At 37.6% G+C, this 13,505-nt stretch overlaps 2 protein-coding genes across 2 annotated transcripts in view; one reads left to right on the top strand and one right to left on the bottom strand.

Annotated features, from left to right (window-relative positions):
• The window catches only part of chid1 (chitinase domain containing 1), a 30,460-nt gene extending 28,862 nt beyond the window's left edge, over positions 1–1,598 (top strand). The window contains 3 exon segments of the mRNA XM_062061086.1: positions 432–512; positions 601–643; positions 1,092–1,598. Of these exon segments, the coding sequence (XP_061917070.1) occupies positions 432–512; positions 601–643; positions 1,092–1,190 (223 nt within the window). The 3' untranslated portion in view covers positions 1,191–1,598.
• gatd1 (glutamine amidotransferase class 1 domain containing 1) lies at positions 149–12,221 on the bottom strand. Its single transcript, XM_062061087.1, has 7 exons — positions 12,063–12,221; positions 11,895–11,971; positions 6,622–6,727; positions 6,440–6,547; positions 6,273–6,364; positions 1,627–1,720; positions 149–1,564 (listed from the first exon to the last, which is right to left on the bottom strand). Exons 1-7 carry the CDS (start codon positions 12,109–12,111, stop codon positions 1,449–1,451), a joined length of 642 nt encoding a protein of 213 aa, XP_061917071.1. The 5' UTR covers positions 12,112–12,221; the 3' UTR covers positions 149–1,448.
• Between the last annotated feature and the right edge of the window lie 1,284 nt (positions 12,222–13,505).

The raw sequence follows: 13,505 nt of genomic DNA, 5'->3' as shown, positions 1-13,505 counted from the left end.
CGGAAGTGCCCAAACTAATGACGCGTAGTATTTTCATATCGCCACAATGTGTCAGTAAGAGTCTACAATCAAATGGGCATAACATTTCGTTCCCAGGGATTCGAATAAAGAACCCATTTTTTTCTTTACTATAGTGGCCTCAATAACGGGAACCGGTTCTCAAAAAGAGATTCGATGCCATGGAATCGGTTCTTTTCTTATCAAACATCATCCCTAGTGAAAGCGGTGTGGAGGGAATATAAAGACGAATGCATATAGTTTGGAAATGAATATTGAATGAATAACATCGCTACTTGGCAGAAATGAACTTACCACAGGGCTGGGGTCCCACAATATTCGAGAGAACACTGTACTTTAATATGATTAAAATGTTAGTAGGATGGAAGAGTCACTGTGTGTGTGTGTGTTTGTGTGTGTGTGTGTGTGTGCAGGTATGTAGAGATTTTACGTGAACACAGACCCAAACTCCTCTGGGACGAATATTCTGCTGAGCATTACTTCACATACAAGAGGTAACGATGGACAGTGTCATACGGTCAATACAACTTTATTGACTTTTATCTGTACAACTAACGCAATTCTGCCTGGTCTTAATTTCAGGAGCAACGGGGTTAAGCATGTTGTGTACTATCCATCCTTGAAGGTACATTTTTTACTATGCCTGTGAATATTCTCATTCATCCTGGTAATTGAATCGAGCACAGCTGGACTGTTAAGATCGTCTTAGAAGACATTTCGCTGTATTGTGTTGCAAAAGGACAGTTTTTGAAAGCATCCTTGTCTGGGCATGCCACTACCTGTAAATGATAATTATTAAGATCCAGCACCATCCTCTCAGACTAGAGCTGTCATGTCTAAGTTTGTCAGTATTAACTGATGAAGTCTGCTAAGTAAGAGGTGCAAGTCTTCTAGACAATCTGAACAATCTTGTTGTGATCTTTTACTGTACTATGGAAATGTTTTATTTATCAATGTTTTGTTTTCCACTTTTACAGGCAGTGTTAATAGTAAAGTCTAGTTGTCCCATTATATAATTGGTGTTTAGGGTTTTAAGGAAAAACAAATCATGTTCCTTTACTTGATCTTTCCAGTCAGTGCACATGAGGATCTCTCTGGCTGAAGAACTGGGTACAGGTATCTCCTTATGGGAACTTGGACAAGGATTGGACTACTTCTATGACCTCCTATAAAAACTTTGTTCATCAGCACCAGGATTTGTGGAATCATTTCGCACTACAAAGGCAAGTGTTTCACAGATTATTTTTTTGTTTGAAGTGACTAACTCTAAAATGAGACAAAATATATTAAACAATAGTACTTGAATCTGTGGAAAAAAGGGTACATAGTTTTTTCGTGGCTGACAAAACACCTATGTGGTTCAAGTCAAAGTACGAGTGTATGTTTGAAGTGTTCCCTTCAAGATCAATGAAATTGTGAAATGACTAAGCTTACTTGGCGCTAGAAAGCAGAATTAAATTGTTGACAGCAAGCCAGGTGGACTGCATGTTCTGTCCAGTGATCAGGTGTCTGTCTGTGACCACGTGCACGGCGTCTTCTTGGCTTGCTGGAAAATAAAGAATGACTTGAGTTTTTACTAATATCATTCTTATGAATTTGTCAGCTCACCTGTGTATGATCCCCCACTGTCCTTGACAAAGTCTTCCACAATTAATGGCAGGTTTGCAAAGTCAGGCCTACGCACCAGCTCAAACACTGATGGCTTCAATGAAAACACAGTCAAATTTAGATACACTGGACATTTTACCAAAATTATACTACCGTATTTTTCGGACTATAAGTCGCAGTTTTTTTCATAGTTTGGCCGGGGGTGCGACTTATACTCAGGAGCGACTTATGTGTGAAATTATTAACACATTAGCGTAAAATATCAAATAATATTATTTAGCTCATTCACGTAAGAGACTAGACGTATAAGATTTCATGGGATTTAGCGATTAGGAGTGACAGATTGTTTGGTAAACATATAGCATGTTCTATATGTTATAGTTCAGGGGTCACCAACGCGGTGCCCGTGAGGACCAGATGAGTCGCCCGCTGGCCTGTTCTAAAAATAGCTCAAATAGCAGCACTTACCAGTGAGCTGCCTCTATTTTTTAAATTGTATTTATTTACTAGCAAGCTGGTCTCGCTTTGCTCGACATTTTTATTTCTAAGAGAGACAAAACTCAAATAGAATTTGAAAATCCAAGAAAATATTTTAAAGACTTGGTCTTCACTTGTTTAAATAAATTCATTACATTTTTTACTTTGCTTCTTATAACTTTCAGAAAGACAATTTTAGAGAAAAAATACAACCTTAAAAATGATTTTAGGATTTTTAAACACATATACCTTTTTACCTTTTAAATTCCTTCCTCTTCTTTCCTAACAATTTAAATTAATGTTCAAGTAAATTTATTTTTTTTATTGTAAAGAATAATAAATACATTTTAATTTAATTCTTCATTTTAGCTTCTGTTTTTTCGACGAAGAATATTTGTGAAATTTTTCTTTAAACTTATGATTAAAATCCAAAAAATTTTTTCTGGCAAATCTAGAAAATCTGTAGAATCAAATTTAAATCTTATTTCAAAGTCTTTTGAATTTCTTTTAAAATTTTTGTTCTGGAAAATCTAGAAGAAATAATGATTTGTCTTTGTTAGAAATATAGCTTGGTCCAATTTGTTATATATTCTAACAAAGTGCAGATTGGATATTAACCTATTTAAAACATGTCATCCAAATTCTAAAATTAATCTTAATCAGGAAAAATTACTAATGATATTCCAAAAATAATTTTAATTTTTTCAAAAAGATTTGAATTAGCTAGTTTTTCTCTTCTTTTTTTCGGTTGAATTTTGAATTTTAAAGAGTCGAAATTGAAAATAAACTATGTTTCAAAATTTAATAATTTTTTTCGTGTTTTCTCCTCTTTTAAACCGTTTAATAAAGTGTAAATATCATTAATTATTAATAATAACAGAGTTAAAGGTAAATTGAGCAAATTGGCTATTTCTGGCAATTTATTTAAGTGTGTATCAAACTGGTAGCCCTTCGCATTAATCAGTACCCAAGAAGTAGCTCTTGGTTTCAAAAAGGTTGGTGACCCCTGTTATAGTTATTTGAATGACTCTTACCATAATATGTTACGTTAACATACCAGGCACGTTCTCAGTTGGTTATTTATGCCTCATATAACGTACACTTATTCAGCCTGTTGTTCACTATTCTTTATTTATTTTAAATTGCCTTTCAAATGTCTACTCTTGGTGTTGGCTTTTATCAAATACATTTCCCCAAAAAATGCGACTTATTCTCCAGTGTGACTTATGTTTTTTTCCTTCTTTATTAGTGTGTACAGCTCTGGTAATGGGTACATTCGCACCCACCTGCACAAATGTACTTCAAAATGTAACAATCAAAATAAATATGACTTTTTTGTTTGTTTACTAGGGCATGCATATATAATGTGCATTAGTTTGACCATTTAAAATCAACGATAATAAAAAGGAGATAGCATAAAAATGCCCCAAAAACTAGGAAAAACGCGATTCATAGCGTTACTTTTTGGTGTAACCATCATGAGCGTTCTGTTCAGGTATATTTATTTTATATTTTAATAAATCATATTTATGTATTACTGAATTTAAATAGGTATCGATCAATCTTTAAGCTGTGTGTATTTGATTTCAGTTTGCTTTTGACATCTTATTTAGAATTGTAGTTGAAACTTTTACAACCTTGTGTTGCGCTCATGATGGCGTAACCAAACTAGATTTCATTTAATGATCTTATTTTGAATATTTATTCCCTTTTTTACATTTAGTATATTTAAATATTCATTTATAAACATTGAATACATTTCAAATATCAATAAAATGCAATTGCCTTCATCTTATAGTGCGGGGGTCGGCAACTCGCGGCTCTAGAGCCGCATGCGACTCTTTAGCGCCGCCCTAGTGGCTCTCTGGAGCTTTTTTAAAAAATGTATGAAAAACGGAAAAAGATGAGGGGAAAAAAATATTTTTTTTGTGTTAATATGGTTTCTGTATGAGGACAAACATGACACAAACCTCCCTAATTGTTATTAAACACACTGTTTATATTAAACATGCTTCACTGATTCGAGTATTTGTCGAGCGCCGTTTTGTCCTACTAATTTTGGCGGTCCTTGAACTCACCGTAGTTTGTTTACATGTATAACTTTCTCCGACTTTCTAGGACGTGTTTTATGCCACTTCTTTTTCTGTCTCATTTTGTCCACCAAACTTAACGTTGTGCGTGAATGCAAAAAGGTGAGTTTTGTTGATGTTATTGACTTGTGTGGAGTGCTAATCAGACATATTTGGTCACTGCATGACTGCAAGCTAATCGATGCTAACATGCTATTTAGGCTAGCTATATGTACATATTGCATCATTATGCCTCATTTGTAGCTATATTTGAGCTCATTTAGTTTCCTTTAAGTCCTCTTAATTCAATTTATATCTCATGACACACTATCTGTATGTAACATGGCTTTTAATTTTTTGCGGCTCCAGACAGATTTGTTTTTGTATTTTTGGTCCAATATGGCTCTTTCAACATTTTGGGTTCCCGACCCCTGTTATAGTGTAATGTTTAGTTACACCAAGTCATGAGCGTAACACTAAGCTTCATCACATTGACTTGTAATATCTCTAATTCTGGTGGTGTTTTTTTCTTTTTGGAACATGTACTATACATATAATACAATAAAGTCCCATATAAAATTATGTTTCTAGCAATAATTTAAAGGCCTACTGAAATGAATTTGTATTTATTTAAACGGGAATAGCAGATCCATTCTATGTGTCATACTTGATCATTTCGCGATATTGCCATATTTTTGCTGAAAGGATTTAGTAGAGAACATCGACGATAAAGTTCGCAACTTTTGGTCGCTGATAAAAAAAGCCTTGCCTGTACCGGAAGTAGCGTGACGTCACAGGAGGTAATATTCCTCACAATTTTCCTTTGTTTACAATGGAGCGAGAGAGATTTGGAGCGAGAAAGTGACGATTACCCCATTAATTTGAGCGAGGATGAAAGATTCGTGGATGAGGAACATTAGAGTGAAGAACTAGAGGCAGTGCAGGACGTATCTTTTTTCGCTCTGACCGTAACTTAGGTACAAGCTGGCTCATTGGATTCCACACTCTCTCCTTTTTCTATTGTGGATCACAGATTTGTATTTTAAACCCCCTCGGATACTGTATCCTCTTGAAAATGAGAGTCGAGCACGCGAAATGGATATTCAAAAGGACTTTTATCTCCACGACAATACATCGGTGACACACTTAGCTACTGAGCTAACGTGATAGCATCGTTCTCAAATGCAGATAGAAACAAAATACATAAATCCCTGACTGGAAGGATAGACAGAAGATCAACAATACTATTAAACCATGTACATGTAACTACACGGTTAATAATTCTCAGCCTGGTAAAGCTTAACAATGCTGTTGCTAACGACGCTAAGGCTAATTTAGCAACTTAGCAACCGGACCTCACAGAGCTATGATAAAAACATTAGCACTCCACCTACGCCAGCCAGCCCTCATCTGCCCATCAACAGCCGTGCTCACCTGCGTTCCAGCGATCGACGGCGCGACGAAGGACTTCATCCGTGGGTTTGGCGGCTAGCATCGGCTAGGCATCTGCTAAGTCCTTGTTGTGTTGCTACAGCCAGCCGCTAATACACCGATCAATCCCACCTACAACGTTCTTCTTTGCAGCCTCCATTGTTCATTAAACAAATTGCAAAAGATTCACCAACACAGATGTCCAGAATTCTGTGGAATTATGAAATGAAAACAGAGCTTGTTGTATAGGATTCTCCGGGCTCCGAATACTTCCCTTGTCCTCGTGACGTCACACGCATACGTCAGCATAATAAAACGTTTTTAACAGGAAGTTTAGCGGGAATTTTAGAATTGCACTTTATAAGTTAACCCGGCCGTATTGGCATGTGTTGCAATGTTAAGATTTCATCATTGATATATAAACTATCAGACTGCGTGGTCGGTAGTAGTGGCTTTCAGTAGGCCTTTAATTTTGCCTTCGAAAGTAACACTCCAATGTCCATTAGTGGAGCTGTACACTTATGCATTTTCGGCCGGTGCGACTTATACTCCGGTGCGACTTATACTCCGAAAAATACGGTAAGTGTGTTAACTTGGATTACCTCCAATTTCCCCAAGTGTTGCAACCCTATTTGCATTGGCGTAACGTTACAATAAAGTGAAACATACCCCAGTCAAGCTGTAGCCATTGAAGATCCATCTGTGTTCTTCTGTGGCACAACAGAGTGCAGACACTCCTTGTCCTACCGCACACACAGGCTCTGCACACGCACGACACAAAGTGTATACATGTACTCATACACAAGGTGACACACTTTCTAAGAAGCCTCACTGACTTTGCTGGGAGATGAAGTGTGACAGGATGCGGTGCAAAGAGCCGCTGTGTGCCAGGTCATTGGGCGCTCCCGGGCAGTCGGGGATAAGCAGGGCCTGGTAGCGAGCACCTGGACACGGCCATGGAGACACAGCTGAGCAACACCGCGGGCAAGAAAGAACACTGACCATGGGTGATTCTCACCGTCGATGGATTCAAGTTTGGCAGGAGTGGCGTAAGGTTTCATGTTGAAGTCCTGCACCCATCTGGACGTGCTTTCATCAACCCCGAAAAAGTCTATGGACTTCCCCTTTCAGTATACAAGAGCAAAATCATCATGGTGTTATATTCAGTGTACAGTAGATGAATCAAGTAGACACATCCAACCACAATAAATAATTATGTAACCCATCCTTAAGTAAATATAAAATAGTACACACACAATGTATTTTTCCGGTTTTGTAAACCTTTTGAGAAAAATGTTTTGACATGGATAACTATAGTATTACTATGCCACTGTACTGTTATTTTAACAGGAGTGTGTTCACTTCTATTGCCACTTAACATATAGTCTTCATTCATTTCCCTAGTTTTTGATTGATTTAAACTTGTATTAGTAGATTACACAGTACAGTCCATATTCCGTACAATTGACCACTAAATGGTAACCAGGGTTTCCCACACATTCATTTATTTGTGGCGGCCCACCATGAAATAATTACGTCCACCACAAATAAAAAAAACAAAAACATTTTTTTGTTGTCCTCTCCAGCTTCTCAGGCAAAGCATATACCGTAATTTCCGGACTATAAGCCGCACCTGACTATAAGCCGCACCAGCTAAATTTAGGGGAAAATACAGATTGCTCCATATATAAGCCGCACCCGACTATAAGCCGCAGGGTTTTGATGTGTAAATACCGTAGTATATAGGGGTTCCTGCTACCACGGAGGGGATTGTCGGGACAGAGATGACTGTTTGGGAACGCAAAGCGTCCCATTTATTAACAATAAATCTTTCAATCATTCAATCAAACTTTCACATCTTTGACATGGCGAACAGCATTCGTGCAGAGTACAAATAATACAACGGTGCAAAGTAATACAAAGTGCTCGCCTGTACGTTATCAAAATAACCAGCCTACCGGTATATGAAAAGTCAGTCTTTAATCATTGTGTCATTGTCTTCCTCCTGCGTACTAAAACCACCGAAATCCTCTTCGTCGGTGTCGGAGAAGAACAGGCCGTAAATAAGCCGCACCCTTGTATAAGCCGCAGGGACCAGAACGAGGGGAAAAAGTAGCGGCTTATAGTCCGGAAATTACGGTAGTTGATGCAGATGCCCATATCGGCTGTTCAGATTTACTTTACAAAAGAGAAGTGTAGGATACTTCTCTTGTTGCCTTATTTGTATTTGACTTTATTAAATGTATTTATATTAGAAACACAACATGTGTATAGAACAAAGGGTGCAAAGTCTGCAGGCAGTAGGAAACACATGGTTAAGTGTAGGGAGTAAAACTGATGGCAGTCTAAAGTTCAAGATTTTTGGAGCTCTTTGTTCAGTGGATCAGATGTTTGATGAAGCTCTGTGTCTATCTACCACCACTACTGTTTTCTGTTTATTTGTTACTGACTGTGGCAGGACACCTCTGCCTCTGTTTCACTTTATGTTGCTGGTAAATAATATGGTTGTAGTAGTAGGCTAAAGTTAAATTATTTAGTATGCACTAATTAAAGGAGAGCTTTGAGACATTTTAGCTTTTATATTTTATAAGATATATTTTTTGTAAGAACCACAATTAATACATATATTTCAGTGAATAACTTATTGTTCAAATCTGTATATAAATATGCACATGAAGTGTTGTAATTATATTGTAAAATGGATGGATGATGGACGTTTAAAACAAAACATGTTATTATTAATTAGTAAGTATACATTTTTTGAGCCTTTTTAGAGAAAATCAAATCATTGTAGTAAATTATGCAAATTACTCGATGTCATTGTGGCCACGCCCATAGCCACGCCCCCACCGCCACAGGTATCTTGGCAGTTTATGGGAAACACTGGTAACACCCCAATAAGTTTTTCAACTTGTTTAAGTCGGGGTCCACTTAAATCAGTGGTGTCCAAAGTGCGGCCCGCAGCTAATTGTTTACCGGCCCGCCGCACATTCTGGAAATACTATTGTAAAAATAAAAAAAAACATTAAAAAAAGTGGAATGAAGCTGAAATCTAACGAGAAAAAGTTGCAATGTTGACACAAAAGCTGCCATGCAGGCTGTTTTTTTTCTCTTGTCTTTATTTTTCTTTTTTTGCCATTGCTCAAAAAAAAAAAATAATGACAAAAAATCCATGTTATAATCGATTATTTTCAGGGCTCCAATTACTTCAAATATTTCACTTTAAAATGTTTTATGTGGTAAATATTGCATATATTGTGTAGTAGCCATATAAAAACATCAAAGTTTTCTTTGACAAAAAAAAGCGCATAGAACAAACAAAATAATAGTTCCAGCATAAAATCGACAGATATATCTGAAGTTGATCTCGTAACTTAAGTGTTGAAAGTAAAAGAAAAACCTAATAAAAATGTATCACTTTATGAGTGGGGCACCTTTTGGATCCCAAATATATTTAGTGATTTTTTATTTATCTTTTCACTGTGATTACTCAAAAATATAAAAGAATTAAAATCAATGGTGTCCTGCATTATTGATCTTTTAGGGCTCTAATTACTAAATACTGCATATTTCAGTTTTACTCTAAAAAAACTTAGTTTTTTTTGACAGAAAAGCCATAAAACATTTTTTTGGAATTTGTATTACTTTATATCAACTTGAAGTTGATACAGAGATTTACTGTAAGCGTTAAATAGTAAAAAAAAAAAAAAAATCTGATTTATTTTTAACATTTTAATGACTGAGACCCTTTATGGTCCCCGGGACCCCTAAAGGTAAAATAAATAAAAAATCCATATATTTTGTTATGTTTTGAAAATGAAAAATATCAAAATGGCCCCCACATGCTTTAATTTTTCCGTGAGCGGCCCTCAGTGGAAAAAGTTTGGACACCCATGACTTAAATCAATTCATGGTACAAATATATACTATCATCATAATACAGTCATCACACAAGTTAACCATCAGAGTATATACATTGAATTATTTACAATCCGGGGGCTGAGATGTGGATAGGTTGTTGGGGCGGGGGGGGGGTTATTTTTTTTTTAATTGAATTATATTTATATAGCGCTTTTCTCTAGTGACTCAAAGCGCTTTTACATAGTGAAACCCAATATCTAAGTTACATTTAAAGCAGTGTGGGTGGCATTGGGAGCAGGTGGGGTAAAGTGTCTTGCCCAAGGACACAACAGCAGTGACTAGGATGGTGGAAGCGGGGATCGAACCTGGAACCTTTAAGTTGCTGGCACGGCCACTCTACCAACCGAGCTATACCTCCCCTTTTGTTTGGTTGATATCAGCACTTCAGTCATCAACAATTACATCATCAGAGAAATGGACATTGAAACAGTGTAGGTCTGACTTGGTAGGATATGTACAGCGAGCAGAGAACATAGTGAGTTCAGAAAGCATAAGAACAAGTATGTACATTAGATTATTTACATTTGGTTATTTACAATCCGGGGAGGTGGGATGTGGAGGGTGGAGGGTGTTAGTTTATGGTTGTAGTTGTCTGGAGGTGTTCTTTTAGTGCGGTTTTGAAGGAGGATAGAGATGCACTTTTTTTTACACCTGTTGGGAGTGCATTCCATATTGATGTGGCATAGAAAGAGAATGAGTGATGGAGAATGGATAAAAGACACTATTTATATATTATTTCGAAATAGTTATTTTACAAACCCCGTTTCCATATGAGTTGGGAAATTGTGTTGGATGTAAATATAAACGGAATACAATGACTTGCAAATTCTTTTCAACCCATATTCAGTTGGATGCACTACAAAGACAACATATTTGATGATCAAACTGATAAAACATTTTTTTTTTTTTGCAAATAATCATTAACTTTATAATTTGATGCCAGCAACACGTGACAAAGAAGTTGGGAAAGGTGGCAATAAATACTGATAAAGTTGAGGAATGCTCATCAAACACTTATTTGGAACATCCCACAGGTGAACAGGCTAATTGGGAACAGGTGGGTGCCATGATTGGGTATAAAAGTAGATTCCATGAAATGCTCAGTCATTCACAAACAAGGATGGGGCGAGGGTCACCACTTTGTCAACAAATGCGTGAGCAAATTGTTGAACAGTTTAAGAAAAACCTTTCTCAACCAGCTATTGCAAGGAATTTATGGATTTCACCATCTACGGTCCGTAATATCATCAAAGGGTTCAGAGAATCTGGAGAAATCACTGCACGTAAGCAGCTAAGCCCGTGACCTTCGATCCCTCAGGCTGTACTGCATCAACAAGCGACATCAGTGTGTAAAGGATATCACCACATGGGCTCAGGAACACTTCAGAAACCCACTGTCAGTAACTACAGTTGGTCGCTACATCTGTAAGTGCAAGTTAAAACTCTCCTATGCAAGGCGAAAACCGTTTATCAACAACACCCAGAAAGGCCGTCGGCTTCGCTGGGCCTGAGCTCATCTTAGATGGACTGATACAAAGTGGAAAAGTGTTCTGTGGTCTGACGAGTCCACATTTCAAATTGTTTTTGGAAACTGTGGACGTCGTGTCCTCCGGACCAAAGAGGAAAAGAACCATCCGGATTGTTATAGGTGCAAAGTTGAAAAGCCAGCATGTGTGATGGTATGGGGGTGTATTAGTGCCCAAGACATGGGTAACTTACACATCTGTGAAGGCACCATTAATGCTGAAAGGTACATGCAGCTTTTGGAGCAACATATGTTGCCATCCAAGCAACGTTACCATGGACGCCCCTGCTTATTTCAGCAAGACAATGCCAAGCCACGTGTTACATCAACGTGGCTTCATAGTAAAAGAGTGCAGGTACTAGACTGGCCTGCCTGTAGTCCAGACCTGTCTCCCATTGAAAATGTGTGGCGCATTATGAAGCCTAAAATAGCACAAGGGAGACCCCCGGACTGTTGAACAACTTAAGCTGTACATCAAGCAAGAATGGGAAATAATTCCACCTGAGAAGCTTCAAAAATGTGTCTCCTCAGTTCTGAGTGTTGTTAAAAGGAAAGGCCATGTAACACAGTGGTGAACATGCCCTTTCCCAACTACTTTGGCATGTGTTGCAGCCATGAAATTCTAAGTTAATTTTTTATTATTTGCAAAAAAAAAAAAAGTTTATGAGTTTGAACATCAAATATCTTGTCTTTGTAGTGCATTCAACTGAATATGGGTTGAAAATGATTTGCAAATCATTGTATTCCGTTTATATTTACATCTAACACAATTCCCCATCTCATATGGAAACGGGTTTAGTATATTATTATGTATATCAGTTTTGCAGTGTAAATAAGAATCTTACCGCCGGCGTGGCAGTCTGCAGGTTAAAGACTGAGGAGCAAAGACTGAAGCACTGATGGAAAGACTTAGCCGACACTCCTGCAAGGAAGGTACAATCAAACATGACTACATGCTACCAAAATGTCACTTATTACATGAATACATGCTCGTCAAACGTTGATATACATACCTTGAGGAGACGCGCTCAACACAATCAAACATGTCGGCTTTGCAGACATTTTCGACTTCACGAATCCGTTAAATATGAATAAAATGTTGGGTTACAACCCGGAAAACGGGGGAAAGGGAAGTGCGGTCACCTGACAACAACATCCGCCCATAGGACCTTCAGAATAAGAGCAGCCAACACGTTACCGGATGTAGTGAAACGCCAGGGGGAAAAAAAACTACGTTATTTCTCTGTCTGCAGGAGGTGATGACACAAGCTTGGAGATAAATAACCGTGTTACAAAAAAGATCAGTTAGAATAATACATAATGTTGGATATATAACATACAAACCCTTTATTTATTGAGTCAAAAATAGAGATGTCAGATAATATCGGCCTGCCGATATATCGGTAATTATCGGTATCGTTTTTTTATTAACAGTATCTTTTTTTTATTTTTTAAATTAAATCAACATAAAAAACACAAGATACACTTACAATTAGTGCACCAACCCAAAAGGGTTGTTTCTTTCTGTTATTAATATTCTGGTTCCTACATTATATATCAATATATATCAATACATTCTGCAAGGAATACAGTCCGTAAGCACACATGATTGTGCATGCTGCTGGTCCACTAATAGTACTAACCTTTAACACTAATAGTACTAACCTTTAACAGTTAATTTTATTAATTTTCATTAATTATAATAAATAAATGATAAATGGGTTATACTTGTATAGCGCTTTTCTACCTTCAAGGTACTCAAAGCGCTTTGACAGTATTTCCACATTCACCCATTCACACACTGATGGCGGGAGCTGCCATGCAAGGCGCTAACCAGCAGCCATCAGGAGCAAGGGTGAAGTGTCTTGCCCAAGGACACAACGAACGTGACTAGGATGGTAGAAGGTTATTAGTTTTTATGTAACTGTTTTTATATTGTTTTACTTTCTTTTTTATTCAAACAAATGTTTTTAAGGTATTTATCTTGTTATTTATTAGTTTTTTTTCAAAACGGACCATCCCCACACAGCAGAAGACTGCTATACAGATCCGCCTTCAAGTCGCCCAACCCGCGTTACTGTCACATTCGTTTTGGCTCCGCCTAGAGGATACAGCTCCGCCTCTGAAAATTGTACGGTCAGACAGCTGATCCTGAGCGGACTCGTGTCTGATTCGCATACGCGGACGCGACAAACCAAACCGGCGCGCGCCGCCTACAGTTATAGGCTCCGCCTACGCGCGCTGAGCCGACCAATGTCTGCACCCGCAGACGTGGACGCGCCTACTAGCGTGTACGCGCATGAGCCAAGATCTCTGGACTTTCTTTGCTGGAACACGAACGTAAGTATAGATTTATTGATTTATTGCTACATTCACAGTAAAGATCAGCCTTTGTGTTTCCATCATCGTTTATGTATGATTGTAATGACGTTGTTTGATATTAGGACTAGCAGTAA

Source organism: Entelurus aequoreus, linkage group LG10 (assembly GCF_033978785.1).
Source record: "Entelurus aequoreus isolate RoL-2023_Sb linkage group LG10, RoL_Eaeq_v1.1, whole genome shotgun sequence".
NCBI lineage: Eukaryota > Metazoa > Chordata > Actinopteri > Syngnathiformes > Syngnathidae > Entelurus > Entelurus aequoreus.
The sequence above is the reverse complement of the archived record's forward strand: the minus strand, read 5'-3'. Positions and strand labels throughout refer to the sequence as shown.

What these genes read in the sequence shown, in the direction of transcription:
- gatd1 (XM_062061087.1), bottom strand. Translation starts at nt 12,111, where the DNA reads ATGTCTGCAAAGCCGACATGTTTGATTGTGTTGAGCGCGTCTCCTCAA. An exon ending in CAAACTTGAATCCATCGACG is followed by an intron (nt 6,548 to 6,621) that starts GTGAGAATCACC and finishes GGCCGTGTCCAG; the next exon opens with GTGCTCGCTACCAGGCCCTG. An exon ending in CAGTGGGGGATCATACACAG is followed by an intron (nt 1,565 to 1,626) that starts GTGAGCTGACAA and finishes TTTATTTTCCAG; the next exon opens with CAAGCCAAGAAGACGCCGTG.